At 47.4% G+C, this 24,111-nt stretch overlaps 1 protein-coding gene across 1 annotated transcript in view; it reads left to right on the top strand.

Moving 5' to 3' along the window:
- The window catches only part of USP20 (ubiquitin specific peptidase 20), a 352,979-nt gene that overhangs the window by 124,271 nt on the left and 204,597 nt on the right, over positions 1-24,111 (top strand). The window contains exon 10 of the mRNA XM_078646239.1: positions 9,657-10,017. Within this exon, the coding sequence (XP_078502365.1) occupies positions 9,657-10,017 (361 nt within the window). The remainder of the gene's footprint in view (positions 1-9,656; positions 10,018-24,111) is intronic.

The following is a 24,111-nucleotide window of genomic DNA, read 5'->3' as shown; positions in this document are numbered from 1 at the left end:
CGACCCCTGCCCTCACCACGTCTTCAACAAAGCCGACGCTGTCATCGCACCCCACCTGCGAGACATCATCAACACATCCTTCGACACCGCCACCTTCCCTGAGAGCTGGAAGCACGCCGAACTCAGCGCTCTACTCAAGAAACCCACAGCGGACCTCACCGAACTCAAGAATTACCGCCCCATCTCGCTCCTCCCGTTTCCAGCCAAAGTCATCGAGAAGACCGTCAACAAGCAGCTGGCCGCCTTCCTTGAGACGAATGGATCCCTCGACCCCTCACAGTCTGGCTTCCGAGCCAACCACAGCACCGAGACCGCCCTCATCGCCGCCACCGATGACATCCGAGCCCTGATGGACAACGGAGAAACAGCGGCCCTCATCCTCCTAGACCTCTCCGCGGCATTCGACAATGTCTGCCACCGCACCCTAGTGCAGCGCCTCAGCAACGTCGGAATCCAGGAGAAGGCTCTGGAATGGATCATCTCCTTCCTCGACGGAAGAACACAGAGAGTCCGCCTGCCACCGTACAAGTCAGAGGCCACCGAAGTCATCTGCGGCGTCCCTCAAGGATCCTCGCTGAGCCCCACCCTCTTCAACGTCTACATGAGCCCCCTCGCGGCCATCGCACGCCAACACAACCTCAGCATAATCTCCTACGCCGACGACACCCAGCTGATCCTCTCCCTGACCAACGACCCCGCCGCCGCCAGAGCCAACCTGCACGAAGGGATGAAAGATGTAGCCGAGTGGATGACGATCAGCCGCCTGAAACTGAACTCAGACAAGACGGAGGTCCTCATCCTGGGCTCCTCGCCCTCCGCCTGGGACGACTCCTGGTGGCCCCCCGCCCTGGGCACCGCACCCAAACCGACAGACCACGCACGGAACCTGGGCTTCATCCTGGACTCCTCCCTCTTCATGACCAGGCAAGTCAACGCCGTCTCCTCAGCGTGCTTCAACATCCTGCGCATGCTACGGAAGATCTTCTGGTGGATCCCCACGGAGACCAGGAAGACCGTCACCCAGGCCCTCGTCACCAGTCGACTGGGCTACGGCAACGCCCTCTACGCCGGTACCACCGCCAAGCTCCAGAAGAGACTCCAGCGGATCCAGAACGCCTCAGCCAGACTCATCCTCGACATCCCACGAACCAGCCACATCTCCGGACATCTGAGAGACCTGCATTGGCTCCCCATCAACAAAAGAATCACCTTCCGCCTCCTCACCCACGCACACAAAGCACTACACGACCAAGGCCCGAACTACCTCAACAACCGAATCAACTTCTACGCTCCCAAACGCCACCTCCGATCAGCCAACAACGCCCTCGCCACCGTCCCCCGCATCCGAAGAGCGACTACAGGAGGAAGGTCCTTCTCCTACCTGGCCGCCAAGACCTGGAACTCCCTCCCGACCGACCTGCGCCTGACCCAAGACCACCTCTCCTTCAGGAAGAAGCTGAAGACCTGGCTGTTCGAGCAGTAACGGCACACCCCCTCCCCCAGCGCCTTGAGACCCTACGGGTAAGTAGTGCGCTCTATAAATGTCTTGATTGATTGATTGATTGATTGGTGTACACTATGACATTTTTCCTGGGGGCAGTTGGGTCCTCCCACAACTGACCCACATCTCCCATTTAAGTGATCTCTTATCTTGATCTACTTTGCCCTGCATTCAACCACAACCCTGATTGCCTTCCTCGCTCCCACAACAATAAACATCTTTTGAACAAATTCTTTTTCAGTTTTATACAAACCATTACCTAAATAAGAAGAGGAAACACAGAATAAGAGTATCTCTTAGGTTAGCAGCAAAATTCCACTTTTGTATGTCCTGGCTAACTTAAATCGTTGTCTGTTACCTTCCTGCCCCCTTGCTACATATAGATTGTAATTCAAAACATCTTGATTATGCGTTTGACATCTACTCAGTTCTCCCTTTTTGAGCTCGATGCAAAGAGTTTGTTTACACCTCTTAATTGTAATATTTCTCAACTGCCTCTGTTATAAGGATATCTGATATCTCCTGGTGGTCTAGCTCTATTCAATGCCTCCCTGAGGACCTCTCTTGCCTCCTTGACATGTGCCTCTGCCACTCGCTCGTCTTGTACCTGGTGTAGATTGTGGTTGCTGGCTTGGACGGTGTACATCCTCCTGGTCGGACCCCCAGTTCGCCAGACCCTCCCCACCCCTTTACAAATGTGATATGAATATCCTCTTCTCTGAAATGGAAAAAGCATGGGCTATGTGAATATCCGGAGAAATCTAACTAAATTGTTTGTTTAACTAGGTGTGTTTTTATGAAGGTGATTGATTTAAATAATGTTTGGGATTGGGGTTGATACTTTTCCAACCAAGCTATTTCAGTGTTTATTGTTACTTGTTTTTCTAAAACATGGTTGAATATTTTTTACATCTGGAAATTATATTTGTATGAAAGTATGAAAATATATAACAGGCACTCAACTGGACAATCTGTAGAATAAGGCCTCATTGTCACAATAATCATTATCCAAGAAAGGGAAACTTTGGGGACATTCCAGCTTTAAAAATCTCCTAAAGATTGTTTTCTTCTACAGACCTTTCTACTAGACCTAAATCTGCATAATTCTCTCAGTCTTTCAAAATAGTGGTGCATCTTGGGGTAAGGCCATACCTGTGCTGGGCTGCGCTCAGAGGAACCTTTTAAGATCTATGAAGCACATGATCATATAAAATGGCATTTTTTGTACATGCAACAATGGTCCCATGCATACAAGCGATACGTGAAACATAAATATAGACAGAATCAATCTATATTGCAAGTGACATGTCCAGCCGGATCACTACCTTCCTAACTGCCTTACACGATTGGGTTTACTGGCAATTAGAGGCTAATTATTGTTAAGGCTTTCATTGAAATGTCCTGATGATGGTCCTCGTGATTTACTAGGGGGTCCGAAACGCCGTCGACCAATTCTGATAGATACATCTGCCGTGTGGATTCCTCACCTTGTGAATATCCCCTTGCGTCAGCAACATTCGGAAATTCTTTTTGTAGCCTCGCGCCGACGTGGATTCGGACGTCACAGAGACACGACATCGCTCGCGACTCCGCTGACGTCACCGACGCCTATAACAGGCCCACGCCGGTGTGATGACATCAGTTCCCTTTTTTCCGCGTCGTCGACGCTAACGGTTTCGGATACTCTGTAGCTTTACTGGTGACTTTGTTACTATTTTTCTTAGATTCTCCATTCTCTGTTCTTTTTCTTCGATTGTCATGTCGACAAAGAAAACAGGTTTTAAGCCTTGTAGAGAATGTGGAAAGATGATGTCCGTTACGGACCCACACCAAGACTGCATTTGGTGTCTGAGCTCTGACCATGACGTGGATGGGTGTTCGTCGTGTCAGAAAATGAATCCGAAGGCTCTACGAGAAAGGGAGTCAAAACTTCTTGTGGCTAAGCTGAAGGCGAGTAAAGTTAGAAGGTCTTCAAAACACTCGAAGAGATCGAAGTCGAGGTCCAGGTCGAGATCTCGTGAGGCGTCGGTCTCGAAGTCGTCATCTGATCATGCTTCCGGCTCTCGTAGAAAACATAAGAAGAGGAGACATGAGTCCCGACGTCATTCGGATGATAGGTCTGGCTCAAGATCGAAGTCTCCAAAGAAAGTGAAGTCGAAGGTAATTCCTCCACAAGTGTCGGATCAAGGAAGGTGAGGCTTCACCTTCGGAGTCGATAGTCCATTCTCCGACTCCGGTTCCGGATCCGACTCCGGCTCCGTCTCCGGCTCCATCTTCGAATCCTGAGGACGCCGATGGAGTTCCTGTTAAAGAGGAGTCTTCAAATCCTGTTAATTTAACAGATTCTAATCTGCCTCGAGGTCAACCTGAGCATCCACCATTTCCAGCTCCAGGTCAGGACCCTTCTGCGTTTCTAAACGCAATGTATGGTGTTTTCTCAAGATCATGGCACCCCTCTGGAGCACCTTCGGGTCCCATGGGTCCAATGGCTTTTAATTTGGGTGTACCTCACTCATATGCTCCGGCACCTTTCATGCCATATATGCCAGCCCCGACCCCGTTGTGGCAGTATCAGGCTCCACCGAGGTCGACGCCGATATAGACGCCGGCTCGACCGAAGTCGACGACTCCGGCTCCGGCGTCGCCGGCTCCAAGCAAGTCTATGGAACATCCTTCCAAGCCTTCGGATTCGATTCCGACGTCGGCTCCGGCGCCGTCGGAATCGACATTGGATCCGGCTGCACTTTGAGTTAAACTGAGGTCTAGGAGAGAGGCTCAACGTCTCCTAGATGAACAGAGATTTTGTGAGTCTCATTCAGACTTGGAAGAAGGTGAGCTGGATGGGAATGATTTCGAGGACCTGGCAGAGGCGAGTGATCTTGAATTTTCTCCAGAATGGGCTTTACCTTCGGGGTCTGATACACCCTCTAGAGATGTTCAACCATACCACGTTGTTATGAAGAAGGCAGCAAGACTTTTATGTTTGACTTTACCTACTGTCGAATTTAAGTCAAATTTGCTGACCGAGGTTCTTCATTCTCCGAACTCAGCGGTAGAACCTTTACTACCATTTAATGATGCTTTAACAGAGCCCATTATGGAAGTATGGAAGAAACCTTTTTCTGCTCCTGCAGTTTCAAAAGTGTGGCTAGGAGGTATAGAGTGGCTCCTGAAGATCCTGCCTTCTTGTCATCTCACCCTTCTCCTGAGAGCTTGGTGATTCAGGCTGCTTGTTCTAAGAAGTCGGTTGGTGCTTTTCCGCAGGTGCCTGGCGACAAAGAGGCCAGGAAACAGGATCAAGTCGCCAAAAAGACTTTTTCTTCTGCTAGTATGGCAATAAAATCATCTAATGCCACTTGCCTTATGCGTAGATACATACATGCTCTTATGGTCTCTATGCGTTCATTGATCCCTAAGGTTCCGGAGGATAGTAGAAAAGACTTTGAGGAAGTTTTATCTGACTCTCAAGCGGCAGCCCGTCAGGTCATACAAAGCGGCCTCGATACTGCTGATTCAGTGGCAAGAATCATGGGCACAGCGGTTGCCACAAGGCGTTCGGCTTGGTTGAAGTCATCTGATTTTTCAACTGATGTGCAGTCTGCTTTATTGGATTTGCCTTTCGATGGTGAAGGACTTTTTGGGAAGAAAGCAGACACGGCCTTGGAGAGATTCAAGGATAGCAGAGCAACCGCTAGATCTCTTGGCCTTCAGATCAGAGGTTCTACAACCAGGTAATTCAGAGTGTTTGGTCGCTCTTCCTTTCGTTCATATAGACAAGGTCAACAGCAGCAGCAACAACAGCAGCAGCAACAAAATACCTTGTATAGATCATACAGGGGAAAGCAAAGAGCACGTCCTCGAGGACGTCAGGCCTCTTCCTCCTCCACCTCCTCCAACCCCCCAGCCACGGAAAAGCAGCCCTAGATCCGCCATTCAGGATCATGTGGGTCCGGTGGGGGGTCGGCTTACTCACTTTCTACGGGATTGGGAATCGGTTACATCAGATCTTTGGGTTCTCAATCTCGTAGAAAATGGGTATGCCCTTCCCTTTCGGGAATTCCCTCCAAATTACCCTCCTTGTCAGGGATATTGCTCAGAGGAACACCTGTTACTCCTTCAGGAGGAAGTTCAAACTTTATTGAGAAAAGGTGCGATAGAGGTGGTTCCGGAGCAGGAAAGGGGTCAGGGATGCTACTCCCGGTATTTCCTGACACCCAAGAAGGATGGCAGGCTTCGTCCAATCCTGGATCTCAGGATCTTGAATTTTTATCTAAAGCAGGAGAAATTCAAGATGCTCACCCTTGCTCAGGTTCTTCAGGCTCTGCTGGAAGAAGACTGGATGGTGTCGCTCGACTTGCAGGATGCGTATTTTCATATCCCAATCCTGAAGTCGCACATGAAGTATCTCCGTTTTACGGTGGGATCGCAGCACTATCAGTTTGCGGTCCTTCCGTTTGGTCTTACTACAGCACCTCGAGTCTTCACCAAGGTGATGGCAGTGGTGGCGGCGCATCTCAGAAGATCAGGGATTCCTGTATTCCCTTATTTGGACGACTGGCTGATCAAGGTAGAGTCGTCAGACAGAGTGCTCCATCATCTGCAGGAGACAACCCAGTTGTTGTACAGGTTGGGTTTTTCGATAAATGTACCCAAGTCTCACCTGGTGCCCTCCCAGCGCAACCTGTTCACAGGTGCTGTACTGGACACAACTGTATGTCGTGCATTCCCTCCCCTTCAAAGGATTCACGACATTCAGGAGATGATTCCTTTATTCTACAATGGAGCAGTTGTTCCAGTCCTGAAGGTCCTTCGCCTGCTCGGTCTGATGGCTTCATGCATTCTGTTGGTCAACCATGCACGCTGGCACATGAGGGCGCTCCAGTGGTGCCTCCGCAGGCAGTGGTATCAGCACAACGGAGATCTCAGGGAGTCAGTCAGGATCTCCAGAGAAGCTGCGGCGGATCTGTCCTGGTGGGGCGTGGAAGGCAATCTGTCTCAAGGAAAGCCTTTCCAACTGCCTCCATCGGTTGCCACAGTGATAACGGATGCATCCACTCTCGGGTGGGGTGCTCATCTGGGGGATCTGGAGATCAAGGGTCTTTGGTCTCCAGAGGAAATGTTGCTTCACATCAACCTTCTAGAATTGCGGGCGATACGTTTGGCGTTCAAGGCCTTCCTCCCTTCCCTTCGCGGTCGTTCGGTCCAGGTCCTGACGGACAACACGACCGCGATGTGGTACATCAACAAACAGGGAGGAATGGGGTCGCAGTGTCTCTGCAGAGAGGCTCTGCGCCTCTGGTCCTGGGTTCAGGACCATCAAATTTGTCTGATGGCAAATCATCTGGCCGGGGTTCTGAACGTTCGTGCAGACAGTCTCAGTCGGCAGTTCTCTGCCGACTACGAGTGGAGGCTTCACCCAGAGGTAGTTCACGACATCTTTCGGATGTGGGGAACTCCTCGGGTGGACCTGTTCGCCACTCGCGAGAATGCTCACTGCCTGTTGTTCTGCAGTCTCCAGTTTCCGACGCAAGGAGCCTTGGGGGATGCGTTTCAGTTGAGTTGGAGAAATCAACTCCTTTACGCGTTTCCTCCCATACCTTTGATTCCTCGGGTTCTGAGGAAGATTCGCCAAGACCCGGGCCCAAGTTATATTGGTCGCCCCGGATTGGCCAAGAAGGGTGTGGTACACAGATCTTCTCCACCTCTCCTCTCACCCGCCGCTCCGTCTCCCTCTCAGGGCAGACCTCCTCTCTCAGATGGAGGGGCAGGTTCTACACCCCCACCTCCAGACATTACACCTTCATGCCTGGAGATTGAACGGGGCAACCTGAATTCCTTTTCCCTCCCACCTGACGTGGTGGATGTCATCTTGCCAGCCAGACGTGACTCCACTAAGTCCATCTATTCTTATAGATGGTCAAAATTTGTCATGTGGTGTGGGGAGAAATCTATAGAACTTTGAGAGCCCATTTGTCTGATGTTCTCCAGTTTGCCCTTTCTCTGGCGCAACATGGGCTTGCTATTGTCACAGTGAAGGGCTATCTTTCAGCGCTGTCGGCATTTCTCTGCTTGCCTGACCAGCCGTCTCTTTTTAAGTCTCCTGTGGTTTTAAGATTTTTGAAGGGCCTCACAAATAAGTTCCCTCCTTCTCCTTTCATTGTGCCTCAGTGGGACTTAAATCTTGTATTGACTTTTTTGATGGGTGCTCCCTTTGAGCCTCTTCACAAATGTCCCTTGAGACTTCTTACTCTTAAAACAGTCTTCCTCGTTGCTATAACCTCGGCAAGGAGGGTAAGTGAGCTTCAAGCTCTTGTTCCAAGCCCCCTTTCTTGACCATTCATGCTGATCGAATGGTTCTTAGGACCAGGGCTGCTTTTCTGCCTAAGGTGGTAACTCCTTTCCATTTAGGACAGTCCATTACCCTACCTACCTTCTATCCTCCCCCTCACCCGTCTAAGGAGGAAGAGAGATTACACCGTCTGGACCCCAAAAGGGCGGTGTCTTTTTACTTGGACAGATCTAAAGACTTTCGTCTGGATGACCAGCTCTTCTTTGGCTTTGCTGGCTGCAAGAAGGGAAGAGCGGTCCATAAGAGAACCTTGTCGAGATGGATCGTCCTCTGCATTAAGATCTGCTACTCTTTGGCTGGTAAGGAACCTCCAGAGGGTATAAGGGCTCATTCAACTAGAGCTAAATCTTCAACCTCGGCATTGGCTAGAGGTGTGCCTGTTGAGGATATATGTAGAGCGGCAACTTGGTCTTCCCTCCACACTTTCGCGAAGCACTACTGCTTGGATTCCGAAGTGAGGAGGGACGGCCATTTTACGCGTTCTGTCCTTCAGGATTTCCTGGTCTAGAAGAGTGGACTCCCTCCTCCGGGAGTAGGGACTGCTGTGGGACTCTATTCACAAGGTGAGGAATCCACACGGCAGATGTATCTATCAGAAGAACAAGTTACTTACCTTCGGTAACGCTTTTTCTGGTAGATACAATATCTGCCTGTGGATTCCTCACTGACCCACCCGCCTCCCCGTTGTCCACTCTTCTATACCAGAGTAACTGTAATGTAATGTATATATATTTTGCTATCATGGAAATGTTTCTATTGCTTTCCTGCTTTTGCTTTACACTGTGTGTTTTGCCCTTACTATTGTGTACTGTGTATACTGTATACCTTTCTACTGTCATTGGTCCGTCCTTGTGCCTCGATGGCACGGAAAAAAGGGCGGAACTGATGTCATCACGCCGGCGTGGGCCTGTTATAGGCGTCGGTGACGTCAGCGGAGTCGCGAGCGATGTCGTGTCTCTGTGACGTCCGAATCCACGTCGGCGCGAGGCTACAAAAAGAATTTCCGAATGTTGCTGACGCAAGGGGATATTCACAAGGTGAGGAATCCACAGGCAGATATTGTATCTACCAGAAAAAGCGTTACCGAAGGTAAGTAACTTGTTCTTTCGCACCTATATACTAAACGTGATTACTATGTGATGTAATGGTGCTATGTTTGAAAATTCTGTACAACTGTATTTATGACAGAAACGTCCTTTTGCCTTAATAGCCCTTCTTCGCTCTGTATATTCACCCTTTGTACCCTTTCTGTTAGTGCTGGGCACAGGCTTGTGTACCACACTGGTTGAACTGTGGAAGGTATTCCTTGTTTTAATGACTTGTATATTGAGTAAACTTTGAAGACCACTGTCCGGCTGGACATGTCACTCGCAATATAGATTGATTCTGTCTATATTTATGTTTCACGTATCGCTTGTATGCATGGGACCATTGTTGCATGTACAAAGTATGTTCCCCGAGGTCCCTGCTGACTTATTTGGGGCCCCTTGTTGTTGGTAAATCATATAAAATGGCAAACACATGTGAGTCAAAAAATATCATATTGAGCTTACAGGGTTGCAGTGTTTTGAGATCATAAAAAAGAGCAGGAGAGGTGTTTGTCTGGAAATAGTGTATGTCCTTGATGTATCCAATGATAGCAATGTAGATTGTGGCTATAGATTATTTTAAAACAAACCTCAGAGGCACAGTACCTTGTTACGGCTAGGGGTGTGTGCCTCTTTCCTCAGTTTGCAATATTCATCTACGGGAAGGTGAGCTTGAGTCTCAAGCTCCCTCTATGCTAACCGTTCATTGTCTCCCTAGGACACCCAGGAGTTCCTCCGTTGCTTAATGGACCAACTTCACGAAGAGCTGAAGGAGCCGGTAGTGCCTGAGGCCAGAGACTCTGACTCAAGTGACACAGAGGAAAGAAGGGAGGGTGACCGCTGTCCCTCGGAAGATGAGTTCCTCTCCTGTGACTCCAGCAGTGACCGAGGGGAGACCGATGGGGTCCTGGGCAGGGGAGGCTCCTTGGCCGAGATGGAGCTGCTGATCCATGATGAGGCGGGTAGAGGTATCTCTGAGAAGGAAAGGCAAAAGGACAGAAAGTTTGCATGTGGCCACAGACGAACCAGCTCCGAGCAGGTGGATGAGGATGCAGATGTTGACACAGCCATGTCTCCAGGTAATCAATTGACTTTCTGAGGATGAACCTTTCCAGCAGCCTTGGTGCCCACTTACATTTTTTAATCCCCTCGTATTCGAGGTTTGAACCTTTCTTAATGCCAAGTCTTTTATTCCTCCAATTGTCTTTTTATCAAAAGCTTGTTTTAGAATTAGAATTTTCCAATATAAGAAAATGTATTTAATTTGGGTACACATACTGGTAGGATTGTGCAAATGTTAGAACTTGCACTGCTTTTTCTATTATTTAATTTCTAGTGAATTACAAATATTTTCTTTGATTTAGAAATGACACTGAATCCTAATACACTGAATATTCCAATAATTCAAACTCAAGTTGGATTCTTTTTTGGGGTTTTATATATTTTTCTTTTGAAAAAACATATTTGACTAATTCTCAAGTTAGGGAACCTTCTCTAATTCATTAGCGTGGAATTGTAAAAAGATAGCTCCACATTTAATAGAGGTCATAAAAAAGAAGTGCATGGTTCTGTCTTAAAGATTGAAAAATATGGACACTTCAGCATGTTGGCTAAATGTGCTGCTTGGGTGATTCTGAATGATCTCCCTGTGCTTAAGAAATGAGTATTATTTATTATGTTAGTATTATTTTCAACAGGGACCACATCAATCAAAAAGGATAAGTGCTTTAAATTTTCTTTCCAAATTGAATAGGGCACATTTTGGCTTAGAATGCTCAACAAAGCAGGTGTTTTATCTCTGTACCTGTGTTTCTGACTCTTTCCAAACAGAACCCCCTCGTTTCTTCTTTCAAAGGTGTTTTTCACCTACTCCTTGTGTTTTTGACACCCTAAACACTGCTCAGTGCATTGGTGAGGCAAATCTGCATGCATTGCTTTCCTGAAGGTAAGTTGTTTATCAAGTGCTGTATTTGTAGAACAATAAGGGCCAGATGTACAAAGCATTTTTCTGGTCGCAAATGTCCTGATTCGCAAAATTGGGCCTTTTGCTGCTGGAAAAATGCTTTTTCAAATGAGCAAAATGCGATTTGGTAACTTGTTGCCAAATCACATTTTACATTTGCAATTCCATGGCATAAGGGCGTGTTAAGGACGTCTTTTCCAAATACCGAATCGGTATAGTATGTATTAGTGTTTTGCAACAGAATTCTGGTCGCAAAACTAGCGGTAAACCATTCGCAAAGGGGAAGAGATCCTCAAGAATGTGAATAATATTTTTTAAGAGCAGGCAGTGGTCCCACAGACTATTGACTACTCTTAAGAATTGAAACTTCAAGGTTCAATTTTTTTCTTTTTAAACTCATCCGGTTTTACTTTAAGAAAAACGGGGTGTATTTAAAAAAAAAAATGTTTTACTCAAAAGCAATCCCAGACATAGTGCAGGTCACCATCCCTGTGATTGCTAATGGGTCCTACCACATTAGTATTGATGAGGTAGGTAGATTTGAGACCCACAAGGAATCCTTAGATGAAACTCAATGAGTTTCAGTATTAGGAATACTGATTTCCCAATTGCGATTCGAAAAGAGTCAAAATTAGGACATCTGTATTGCTAATCTTTGTACATCTGGCCCTAAGTGTTGGGGCTCAAAGTGAGGCCTGTGCCATGAATAATGGGGATGCTGAATACTAAGGCTGTGTGGTCTTGATTCCACCTTATGCCTCTGTTATCCACCCCCAGACACTCTCTGCTCCCTTTATCTCACTCTTGTAAGTACATTTCCATCACTGCTTTCTCCCTTTGCCATTGTTTTTTCTGTCTTCAGCTTCTTTCCCCCTTTTGTGCCTTTGAATTGAATTGAATTTAATTGAATAACACATTTATAAAGAATATGGCTACCAAAGGCCTCCCAGCGCTAAATCAATGCCCAAAACTGCATGAATAGAAGGGATCAGGAAAACAAGAAGGTTTTAAGATGCTTGCGGAAGAGAAGATGATTAGCCTCAAGACGAGCAACATCAGGCAGCTGATTCCAGCTTTTTGCCGTGATGAGCAGAAAACGACTGCCCCCGCTCCGGACTCCGTTGAATTTGGGGACAATGGCGAGATGCTTCGACTCAGAGCAGAGGGATCTTCTGGGGATATACAGGGAGATGATAGATTGAAGAATCGTAAGAGTGCTGACCGCCAGTGATTTATGGGCAATACACAGGCCTTAAATTCAATTATTTTATCAACTGGCAGCCAGTGTAGTGCCTTAATATGCGGTTTAGAGGATTCCCTATTTGCTTCTGAATAAGGAGTCGCGCCGCGCAATTTTGAACCGTTTGGATTTTTTTATCATTGAACAAGGGGAGCCCAAATAAAGCACATTGTCATAGTCAAGCCTAGATATGATTGCACCAACAATTTCCTGGCATTGAAAGGCAAGAGGGGCAGCTTCTGATCATTTTAAGAATGCCGTAGCAAGTGCCTGCTACCCTGGAAGCCTGCGTCTTAAAATTCAGATTATGGTCCAGCCAGACACCAGGGCTTTTTACTTGGTCTTAGGGGCAGGCATGTCTCCCATGCATTTAGGCCAGAGAGTGCCGATCTCCAGATTAATAGTCTTTCCCAGGAACATCAGTTCTGTTTTAGCAGCGTTCAGCTTTAGGAAGGGAGAGTCCATCCATGCTGAAACTTTTTCCAGACAATTAGCCAATATGGACTTATTATTGTCTAGAAAGTTAAGAGACACAATAAGCTGAGAGTCGTCAGCGTACATGACAATCTTGACCTTGAATGGCTCGACAATCTCTGCCAACGGACGCATGTAGACATTAAAAAGCGTGGGGCTCAGACATGAGTCCTGAAGCACCCCACACTGCAATGGCTTCAAATTAGAGACTGCAGTGCTCTCAAACACTGAAAAGAAGCTGTCTGAGAGGAAGGACTCAAGCCAGTTGAGTAACATACCAGTCACCCCACTCTCTCTGAGTCTTGCTAGCAGAAGTTGATGGTTGACCGTGTCGAAGGCCGCGCTGAGATCGAGTAAAATATTAGCAGCGGAGCCTCCGACATCAAGAATGTTTCTGGCCTCCTCTGTAACTGCTAGCAGGGCAGTTGCAGTGCCCTGCTGAGGCCTAAATCCCATTTGAGAGGCATTGATTTTCTTCCAAAAAAGCAGAAGGAGCAAAATTAACGTGCTTTTCGCATATTTTGGCAATCCCAGGTAGTAATGTCGATAATTAGCAAGAACCTCGGGGTCCAAGGTAGGTTTCTTTAACAGGGCTTTAACCCTAGCCCCTTTCCAGAGGGAAGGAACAATCCCAGAGGAGACAGAGCTATTGACTAGCTCAAGAATAGCATCGCGACTGAATCAAATACCGGATTCAGGATATGGGGGGTGCTGGGTCCATGGGGGAACCAGATTTCAGGCAATCCTAGTGCAATTTTAAAATGTCCATATCCATAGGTGGAATGGACTCCATAGAGGGGTTAAGAGGGAATTTCTGTCTCTTGCTCTGGATCAAAGTCTGTTGAGGCAAAATAAGTCCAATCAAATGGGGGTAACTGTTCCTCAAAGCCAAAGTAAGAGAATGGTGAGAGCTAGCTAGGATTTTGACAAGACATTAAGTGCGGTCACCTGGACTGTCTCTTTTTGCCCGAACACACCCCTAGGGGTGTCATGCTTCATCATCGGGTTGGTGCTCCTCGTCAAGCCGGAGCTACAGTGCTCTACAGCTCCCCCGAATGGTCACTTTAGAAGGGATTTTTTGGTTTTAACACCGAGTGCAAGGGTGTCCACGTGGGGTGGTTTGTGATGTGTTCAAGGAAGTGAGTTAAAACTGACTACAGGATGTTAAAAAAAAAACTTTCATACATAGACTCCCCTCTCAAGTTAAAAACACAGAAGGCAGCATCCTCCACGTCGCAGTCCCCAAACAATGCAACAGAAGATTTCAAACCATCCAGAACACAGCAACCAGGCTCTTTCTCATCTCCCCCGCAGAACTCTCATCACAGCATACCTCAGGGAGCTCCACTGACTCCCGATTCACAAACAGTCATGAAGCAAACTCCTCACCCACACATTCAAGGCGCTGCACAGCATAAGCTCCGCCCAGTCCACTGAACAGTTGTATCTTCTTCCAACAAGCACCTAGACCCATGTGCTTTGCTAGACATCCACTCGGACACATCCCATACATACACAGAAACTGCTTGAGAGGTTGGGTCATATATTGCTCGTAAAGCATGGACTGACCTCCCACTACACATTAGATGCTCCTGCTCACTTCCTGAGTTCTGCAAGAAGCAGAAGAGTTGGCTTTTTTAACTAACTTCTCAGACATAGGCACAGCTGGGCAATAACACCAGCTCAGCCCTAGGGTGCGATTTACAAATACATAGCTGAGGAGGCTGCGGTCTTTTGCCTCTACTGTCCCGGGGTTTATCCTACTATGGCTCTGCAAACTGGACCAAGTGCAATTGTCATATGTCACGGGCAGGCCCATTATCGTTTTCCCTATGTTAGCATGCGCTCGTTGCAGACTGTCCTATGCTTTGCGCACGTTACTATACAAACGTATTTTGCTTTGTGCCACACTGTACTTTCACACAGAACCTGCTGTTGTTTTTGCATTCAGTTCTTTCCTGGGATTTAGTCTGAACACCGTAGACCAGGTAAAACAACCATGTCTCTTGTTATTTCCTTCTGGTCAGGTCCTACCACCTACACAGAACACTCAAATGCAGCTATTATTTGGGAACACGTACTTTTGTCCTATAGGTATGCACAAATGGGTAACACACGCTTGGAGAGGGATCTTTCCAGGGAAGGTATTGTGACAGCACTTGATATGTAGAACTGTCATCTGTGGATGCTAAGGTACAGGGTTTGCTGCCAAAACCCAGAAATCTTCTGATATATAACCATTTTTGCTTCCGTAGAACGGGGTAGGAGGTTAGGTTATTCTGTCTTATACTATGATGGCTCCTTTCATGATTTTTAAACTACTTACTATGCTGACCGTATTTGTGTTTGGCATTTTCTTACTTATTGTGACACGTATGCTAGAGCACGATGGTTAAAATAAATGTTTTAAACTTTTCTCCTATCTCTGTCAGAATTTATTGTGGACTAGTAGGAGTGGGAGAGCGAAAGGGTGTGTCCTGCAACCGCAATTCCTGAGAGGGTCGGGAATGTTGTGTTCTAGAGTGTCTAATCTCTTGTGCCTTTGTGAGTAGGAGGGCGAGTGAGACACTAAAGCTAATCGGTCGTGGGCTCATGGTCCTCAGGTGGTGGGATGACTCAGTCCCTCCCTACTAAGGCTCGATGATCCCATGCAGAGTTCTGTGACTCCGCAGAATCCCTGCAACACAAACTGTTCAGCAGTTAACTGTTTGTCAGTGATGGTGCTCATGAGCAGTCACAGGCGTTTCAGGGATGTTAGTTTGGGGGCACATATGCTCTGCATTCAACAGCTCACCCAGCAGCTCAATATTATCATTGTCCAGCCCAGTACATGTCTTTTGAAAAAGACAAGTTCTTAATTTTACACAGACACACCACTGCGTGCTATGACAGAGCGTTAAATAAACGATGCTCAAGTGCTAGTCCCATGTGCTTCAAGGTGAGACCCTTGCTAAGTGCTCAACCCAGCCCTCCCATCTTCTCCCTCCTCTCAGTGGGCTTTGGGTTGTGGTGGCGAAGTCTCTAGATCTGGTGGAACGCTCCCTCCTCTCTCTTAGGACACAAACACGCAACAGGTGTCCTGTGGATCCTGGCTTTAGTCGGCCCTACTGAAAGGCAAACTTTCACACGTGGAATGGGGGCAGAGACTGGGGTGACTTGGTAGGCTGCTTGGGCATGCTTGGGCAGTACATAGGTTTCTCCAAGGCTCTCTGGAACTTGCCAGCAACTTTGATCACTTCATTCATGCAGTCTGAATCTCTGATGGACGGACCCCTGCACCTGGATCAACTGATTCTAGCCCCTTTCACCAGTCCGCTTCCTAATGCAGAGTTGGCTCGCTCTTTCCATCTCGTTAATGCAGGGCTCATTAGGTTCACATGACAAGCTAGTCAGTTTGTCCTCCAGGTCAGACTCGAGGTGATGTTCTGTCACAACGGGAAAGCTGGCTGTTAGACAGAAACCAGCCCTGGTTGCATAGTAGTCCTCCTGGTACTGTGGGAAATGCCCCCTTCGTGCTCAGGGACAACTTGAACCTGGAGCAACAAATGGGTCTGCAGCACCCGCCTGTATACATAGCTGGTAGAGGGGATGTCTTGCCATCCACCGAATGTCAGTCTCTGGAAGACTAACCTGCATCCCTCTGTATCAGTAACAACCTCATCAGATTTTCAAAGAGAAGTCTGTCTTCTCTTTCCCCACTTTGGTATGTCTGTTTTCCTCCTTTCAGTTCAAGGAATCCGTCCACTCAGGATCATCCATGGACCCCAGTCTCCATCACATGTTCAGCCTCAGAAACCGGACCACTAGCAATGTACTCACCACCATCTTCAACACATGCATGTCCTCAGCCACCTTTCCTAATGAATAGAAACATGCCTAGGTCAAATCCCTTCTCAAGAAATTGTCAACAGACCCCAGCGAGCTCAAGAACTGCTGAACCATCTCTCTGATCACCTTCCCACCAAAGTCCTCAGAAAGGCCATTAACCGGCAACTCATGGAATACATGGATTACAACGGCCTTTAGAACCCATCCCAATCTGGATTCTGTACGAACCACACACCGAAACCGCCCTGTTCACAGCCACCAACGACGACAGAACCTTCCTTGACCAAGGAGAAACAACCACCCTGATCCTCCTCGACCTCTCAGCAGCCTTCGACAATGTGTCCCACCACACTCTGATCAAGAGGCTCCATTAGATCAGGATCCAAGAGGACAACCTTAAATGGATCACATCCTACCTCACCGGAAGAACCCAGAGAATCTACCTACCTCCTTTCACCTTGGAAACCAAAAACATCAACTGTGGCGCCACCCCAAGACTCATCCCTCAGTCCTCCTGTGCTCAATGCCTACATGATCACCCCACCCTTTTATATTGTCAGAAACCATGGACTGAACTGCATACCGTACAGAGGCGACACCCAGCTCATCCTCTCTCTATCAGAAGAAACATCCACCTTGAGGGCCAACTTCTGCTTGTGCTTGACCAGCATCGCCAACTGGGTGCATAACAACTGCCTCCAGCTCAGCACAGACAACACAGACCCAGTCCTGAGGCGGAAAGCCGGGATCTGGAGGTACGAGAGTTACAGCATTCTGCTTTGTTTTAAAAATTACTTGTGTGGTGTCACTTACTTTGTCACTTCAGAAACTGCTCTGTTTTAATCAGTCAAATTTTCGCCGCTAGCACACAGCCGATCTTAACGCTGTCGCGCTTTTTCCTCCCCTTGAGAGGCCGCCATCAGCCCAGGCGTGCGCGCTGACCACGCCCACATTTAGGCCACGCCCACCATCTCGCATATATCTAAGCTGACTACAAGCGCTGCGCGGGATCTGGAGGTACGAGAGTTACAGCATTCTGCTTTGTTTTAAAAATTACTTGTGTGGTGTCACTTACCTTGTCACTTCAGAAACTGCTCTGTTTTAATCAGTCAAATTTTCGCCGCTAGCACACAGCCGATCTTAACGCTGTCGCGCTTTTTTCTCCCCTTGAGCGGCCGCCATCAGCCCAGGCGTGCGCGCTGACCACGCCCACATTTAGGCCACGCCCACCATCTCGCATATATCTAAGCTGACTACAAGCGCTGCACACTAATCCCTGACCCAGTCCTGAGGCGGAAAGCCGGGATCTGGAGGTACGAGAGTTACAGCATTCTGCTTTGTTTTAAAAATTACTTGTGTGGTGTCACTTACTTTGTCACTTCAGAAACTGCTCTGTTTTAATCAGTCAAATTTTTGCCGCTAGCACACAGCCGATCTTAACGCTGTCGTGCTTTTTCCTCCCCTTGAGCGGCCGACATCAGCCCAGACGTGCGCGCTGACCACGCCCACATTTAGGCCACGCCCACCATCTCGCATATATCTAAGCTGACTACAAGCGCTGCACACTAATCCCTGACCCAGTCCTGAGGCGGAAAGCCGGGATCTGGAGGTACGAGAGTTACAGCATTCTGCTTTGTTTTAAAAATTACTTGTGTGGTGTCACTTACTTTGTCACTTCAGAAACTGCTCTGTTTTAATCAGTCAAATTTTCGCCGCTAGCACACAGCCGATCTTAACGCTGTCGCGCTTTTTCCTCCCCTTGAGCGGCCGCCATCAGCCCAGGCGTGCGCGCTGACCACGCCCACATTTAGGCCACGCCCCTTGCAGCTATAATGTGCATGCACAGGAAGCGCAGCGGGAGCGCCGTTTGCGCGCCGAAGGCGCGCCTAAGGCAAGCCCGTCTGCGCCCGTCCGCGCCAAGACCGCGACAGGCGCAGGAAACTCTGACCTAACCACCTCGCACATCAGGTACCCTCCAGACGACCTTCACCTACTTCGGGGTATTAACTATTGCTCCTGTAAACTTGACGTGTCGACCCTCACCGGCTCGTTCAGTTGCAAACACTGCCGCTGGTCCTCCTTCAAATACCTAGCCCATCCACCTACTCCCTCACCCCTTCCCAAAGATTCCCTGCCGCCCTTTAAAGGTGGTCTGATCAATGCCCGTTCTATGTGTAAGCATAGCCAAGACATTCACGACCTCATCCTTGACTCTGATCTCGACTGTCTCATGATTACAGAAACCTGGCTAACGGAAGACAGTAATCCGGACATAGCCACTGCCCTCCCCCAGGGTTTCTCCCTTTTCAGACAAGACAGACTGAAAGGGAGAGGCGGTGGAGTCGCCATTATACTGAAAAATACCTTCACCTGTCACACGTTTAATTTAGACCCCTTAAAAGACACTGAAGGCCTAGGATTCTCAATTAAACTCAATGAATCCATGTCCTTCTCAGGTGGTCTGATTTACCGCCCCCCCAGGAACGCCTCTAAGTTCCTTTATTCACTGAACGACTCCCTGGGACACTTCTTACTCAGATACCCTCATTTCACCCTTCTCGGGGACTTCAACCTTCATCTAGAGTCAAAATCCGATCCTCAAACTAACAACTTTCTACAGACCCTAGAAATATTCAACCTGCAACAAAATGTCATATTGCCTACCCATTTACTTGGACACACCCTCGACGGTGTCTGCACTAATTTCTCCCCTCTAACTACCCTATCCCCTGTTCCCCAAATTTGGACTGATCACAGCCTGATTCCTTTTCACATCAAATACATACGTCCACAAACCTCCAGGAAAAATAAACTTCTTCGCGACAATTCCGTCAACTGGAAAAAGGTTCAAGAACATTTTATTCTTAATCCTATCCTCCAATCTCAAACCCCGTCCTTATTAGGTGACGCCGAACTTGATGCAAATCTTTTCCATAACTGGATTTCTCAAGAAATTATAGCTCGGAACCCCATTAAACGCCCCGGCAAAATTCATAAAAATACCAAAACCAATGCCCCCTGGTTCACCTCTGATCTAGCTACTTCTCATCTTCTGTGTAGAAAAGCAGAGCGTAAATGGCGTAGAATTTACGACAATAATGACCGCCTCTCATACATCCAAATAAGGAAAAACTACCTTTCCAACATTAAATCGGCCAAAAAAACCTTCTATGTCAACGCCATTAAGGAGTCTAGTCAGAAACAAAAAACTCTGTTTTCAATAGTAAAATCATTTACTCAGCCCAAAGCACTTCAACCCGAAATCCCCCCATCCCAAGATTTCTGCAATAAAATAGCAGACTATTTTGAGGAAAAAATCGGATCCATTCAAAAAAACTTCCCCCCTGCACATACTAATCAAGTTGCACTCATCCCCACTCATCCAGAATTTCAAGCCGGTAGCCTTAAGAATTTCTCCCCTGTCACCTTGGCCCAAACCAGAGAAGTCATTTTGGCGTGCAGATCTGGTTCCCCTTCTGACCCCTGTCCTCCCAAAATCCTCCACCAACTCATCGACGTAGTAAACCCAATCATTAATGATATAGTTAACTCGTCGCTTCGCACTGGATCTGTCCCCCGCATATGGAAAAAGGGCGTAGTCAAGCCCCTCATGAAAAAAACCAACAAATCCCCATCTGACCTCACAAATCTTCGCCCGATCTCTCTCCTTCCAGCACTGGGAAAAATAACCGAGCAGATGGTGTATAGAGAACTCAAGCGATATCTGGAAGCCCATAATATACTCCATCCGCAACAATCTGGTTTTCGACCCAAACACTCGCCCGAAACAGCTCTGATTGAACTATCAGACTCAATAAAAATGCTGCAAGACCAGAAGAAGAATGCAATTCTCATTCTTCTCGACCTCACCGCGGCGTTTGACACCATCTCCCACTCCATCCTGATCAGCAGATTGACGGACATAGGGATTTCGGAAATCGCCCTATCTTGGATAAAATCATTTCTAACCGACAGGTTCCAAACTGTCGCTCTTGGCCCTTTTCACTCCATAGAGAAGACGGTTTCCTCGGGGGTACCTCAGGGCTCCATCCTGAGTCCCCTACTTTTTAATATCTACCTCATCCCACTCCTATCCTTGATCGTGTCATTCGGCATACCAGTAACATCGTATGCCGATGACACACAACTTATTGTACCCCTAGAGAATAACTCAACTAAGGCAGATCTCAACCTCAAAAACTGCTTGACGGCGGTCTTCCAATGGATGGATACTAACCATCTTAAATGTAATTCCAGCAAAACCGAAATCCTCCCCATTGGAAAAAACACCATTTTCTGCCCAGCCCTCTGGTGGCCGGATGACTCTGCTCCCCCACCCCAGACCGTAACAACAGCAAGGAATCTTGGTTTCCAATTCGACTCAGACTTATCATTCGACCATCATGTCAGGACGGTAGCCGGAAGATGTTTCGGTATTATAAAATCTCTTAAATTCTTTGACTTTCTTCCACTGGACTCCAGGAAAACAGTAGCAGTGGCCCTTATAATCTCACGCTTGGACTACTGTAATGGTCTCCTGGCGGGAGCAAAAAAGACTACTCTGACCAAGCTCCAAAGTGTTCTTCACACTGCTGCCCGACTGGTCCTAAAACTGCCCAGAGATTCATCTATTTCTGCGGCCTTAAGATCCCTGCATTGGCTCCCTCTTCACAAAAGAATATTTTTCAAAATGCTGATTGTTGCCTTTCGGGCCTTTAACAAATCTGGCCCAAAATACCTAACCAAACGCTTCCCCCATTACAACCCGAGCCGATCCCTCCGCTCTTCCCAGGACAACCTCATCCTCCCCGCTAGGTGCAACCTGAAGACTAAGGGCGGTAAAACCTTAAGCTTCCTGGCCACTAAAGCCTGGAACTCAATGCCCAAAAATCTGAGACAACAATCTCACGAAAAGCCCTTCAGAAAACTGCTAAAAACTTGGATTTTTAACCTTCCGGATGACTACACAAAGGCAGCCATCTAATTCCACACCGCCTCCCTGACTGGCTTTCGACCCTCTTTCAGGAATTTTAGCGCCAAGATGCTCCCTCCGGAGCGAATGTTGCGCTTTAGAAATACCCCCACAAATATCACAAAGAAGTCCTGATCTTTGGGAACAACACCCCTTCTTGGAATGACTCCAGGTGGCCTGTTTAACTCAGACCCTCACTCACTCCCACGGACCACTCCTGGAACCACGGCATCATCCTGGACAGCAAACGCCCCATGAAAAACCAGATCAACTCAGTCTCCTTTGCCTGCTTCCTCACTCTTCATATGCTCCGAAAGAGCTTCAAATGGCTCCCAGTCAACACCAGACGTACCATCACTGAAGCCTTTCTCACTACCCGCCTGGACTATTGCAACTCACTCTACGTAGGAATTACCTCCTGAAGTGTCTGCAGACTATGCAGAAGTCTGCAGCCAGACTCATGGTCGACCTCCCCAAATGAACCCACATCACCCCTCACCTCAACAAACTCCACTGGCTCCCTGTCCACAAAAGATGCCAATATAAGATGCTGACCCACGCCTGCATAATCAAGGACCAGAGTACATCAAACACCTCCTGAGCTTCCACCATCCCTCCAGACACCTGCTCTCCACCTTCCTTGTGCACACCCCCTGCATCTGCCGAAGCAAGTGTGGAGGATGCTCCTTCTCCTATCTTGCAGGGAAGTCCTGGAACAGACTCCGGACCTCACCCTCTCTTCTGGAAGTCAGAAAGGGACCCGTGACCTGGTTGTTCAGCTAATTCCTCCCAAGCAGTCCTCTCTCAGCTCTTGGATAACCTCACGGGTGATTAGTAGTGCTCTACAAATCCTGTTTGATTGATTTATCCAGTGAAAGATACCAAGGCTGAAGATTTGCATTTACAAATATACATTTATGTATATAGCATTAGCTAGAGTCAAGGGTATCAGACTGCTTTACATATAATGCAAGATCGTGTGATTTAAGTACATACATATATACATACAAAGAAAATCAATAGGCAGTCAAAGTAGTTGCAATAAGCATAAGTGAATGGAGTAAATGACATAGTAGACAGCTGGGGAAACCAATCGATCGCCGCAAAAGGTCTAGTCCGTTTGGGTGTGAGCTTTGGGAAAATAGCTCGGTTTGTGTGCGTGTTAAAGTCTTTGTTGAGCAGTAGGTATTTAAGGTCCCGTTTGAAGCAGGAAAAGGAGGGGTTGCAGCGGAGATGACTAGGAAGTGAAATCGAGATCCTAGGTGCATTCCAGAGAATGATCTTGTCTGGATTTCTTTTAGTGTGGGAGGTATTAGAAGAAGTGAGTTGGAGCTTCTAAGAGTCCTGGCACCACCTGCTTTCAAAGGTTTGGTATCTAGATAGTTGGGATTATGTGTATGAAGGGCTTTGTGGGTGATTCAAGCAGTCTTGTCCTTTGATGGGAAGCCAATTGAGGTTCTTGAGGGCTGGTTAGATGTGCTCAAACCGTTCAAAGCCTGTTAGGAGCCGGGCAGCCGCGTCTTAGGGAGGCAATGTGCTTTTTTTCAGAGTGCCTGTGAAGATGGCGGCGCCATAATCCAGTTCTGAGGGGACTAGAGATTGCATTGCCATTTTAAAATCATCACTAGGAGTGAGTAGTTTGATTTCCTTGATGGTTTAGTGTGTAATGCGCTCCTTTGGCTGAGTTGTTGATGTGGTCCTTCATTGACATGTTTTTGTCGAGGGTGATGCCCAAGGACTTTACAGAGTTGGATAGTGTGAGAGAACAATTTAGGACGTCCAAATTCTTGAGCCGTTCTTGGGAAGGTAGAGGGCTGTTTTTAGGAGAGAAAAGTAGTAGTTCAGTTTTGTTGGGGTTCAACTTTCAATGGTTGGTGTTAAGCCAAGTTTGTATCTTGATTAGTGTGGCGTTCATATGTAGGATGTCACTGGGTGATTCAGTTTTGTAGTAGAGTTGGGTGTCATTGGCGTATAGGTGATATTTGAACCCTGCTTGTTTCAGGCTAAGAGAAAGGGGTTCCATAAAGGCATTGAAACGGGATGAGGAAAAAATTGAGCCTTGGGGTTCACCATGTGGAACAAGTGTAGGTTTCTAGAGACATTTATTGATTTTGTTGCGAGCAATGTTGCAGGTAAGATGTGAACCTTCATAGGGCTGTGCCCTTGATACCAGTGTGGTTTTTAAGTATCTCAAGTAATGCTGGGTGATTTACTATATCAAAAGCCACAGATAAGTCAAGTAGGACTACAAGGCAGGCATCGCCCTCATCTAAGGATCTGTGACTGCCATCCAAGATATTGAGCATAGCAGTTTCTGTGCTACAGCCTTTCCTGCATCCTGATTGGAAGGTGTCCTGGAGGTTGAACTTGTCTATATGTTGGTTGAGTTGTAAAAGGACACGCTTCTCCATTGTTTTGGTGAGGAACGTGAGGTTGGTGATAGGTGTGAGGTTATTGAGGTCATTGATGGTGATTTGGCCTAGTTTGAGGTAGTCAGGTACATGGCCTGAGGAGAGAGATGGGTTGATTTTTATCCAGGATGGGACGATAATATGGTTGAGGTTTTGAGCAATTGTGGATGGAAGGGGATCACAGATGTGGGATGTGGGCTTCAAGTTAGCAATTATATTGAAAACTTCACTTTCTGTCATAGGATTGAATTCAGACCAATTGGTATATTTTTTCAGTTGAAGGAG

Source organism: Lissotriton helveticus, chromosome 5_1 (assembly GCF_964261635.1).
Source record: "Lissotriton helveticus chromosome 5_1, aLisHel1.1, whole genome shotgun sequence".
In the NCBI taxonomy this organism is placed as follows: domain Eukaryota; kingdom Metazoa; phylum Chordata; class Amphibia; order Caudata; family Salamandridae; genus Lissotriton; species Lissotriton helveticus.
Note: the sequence above shows the minus strand (reverse complement) of the source record. Positions and strands in the feature narration are given on the sequence as shown.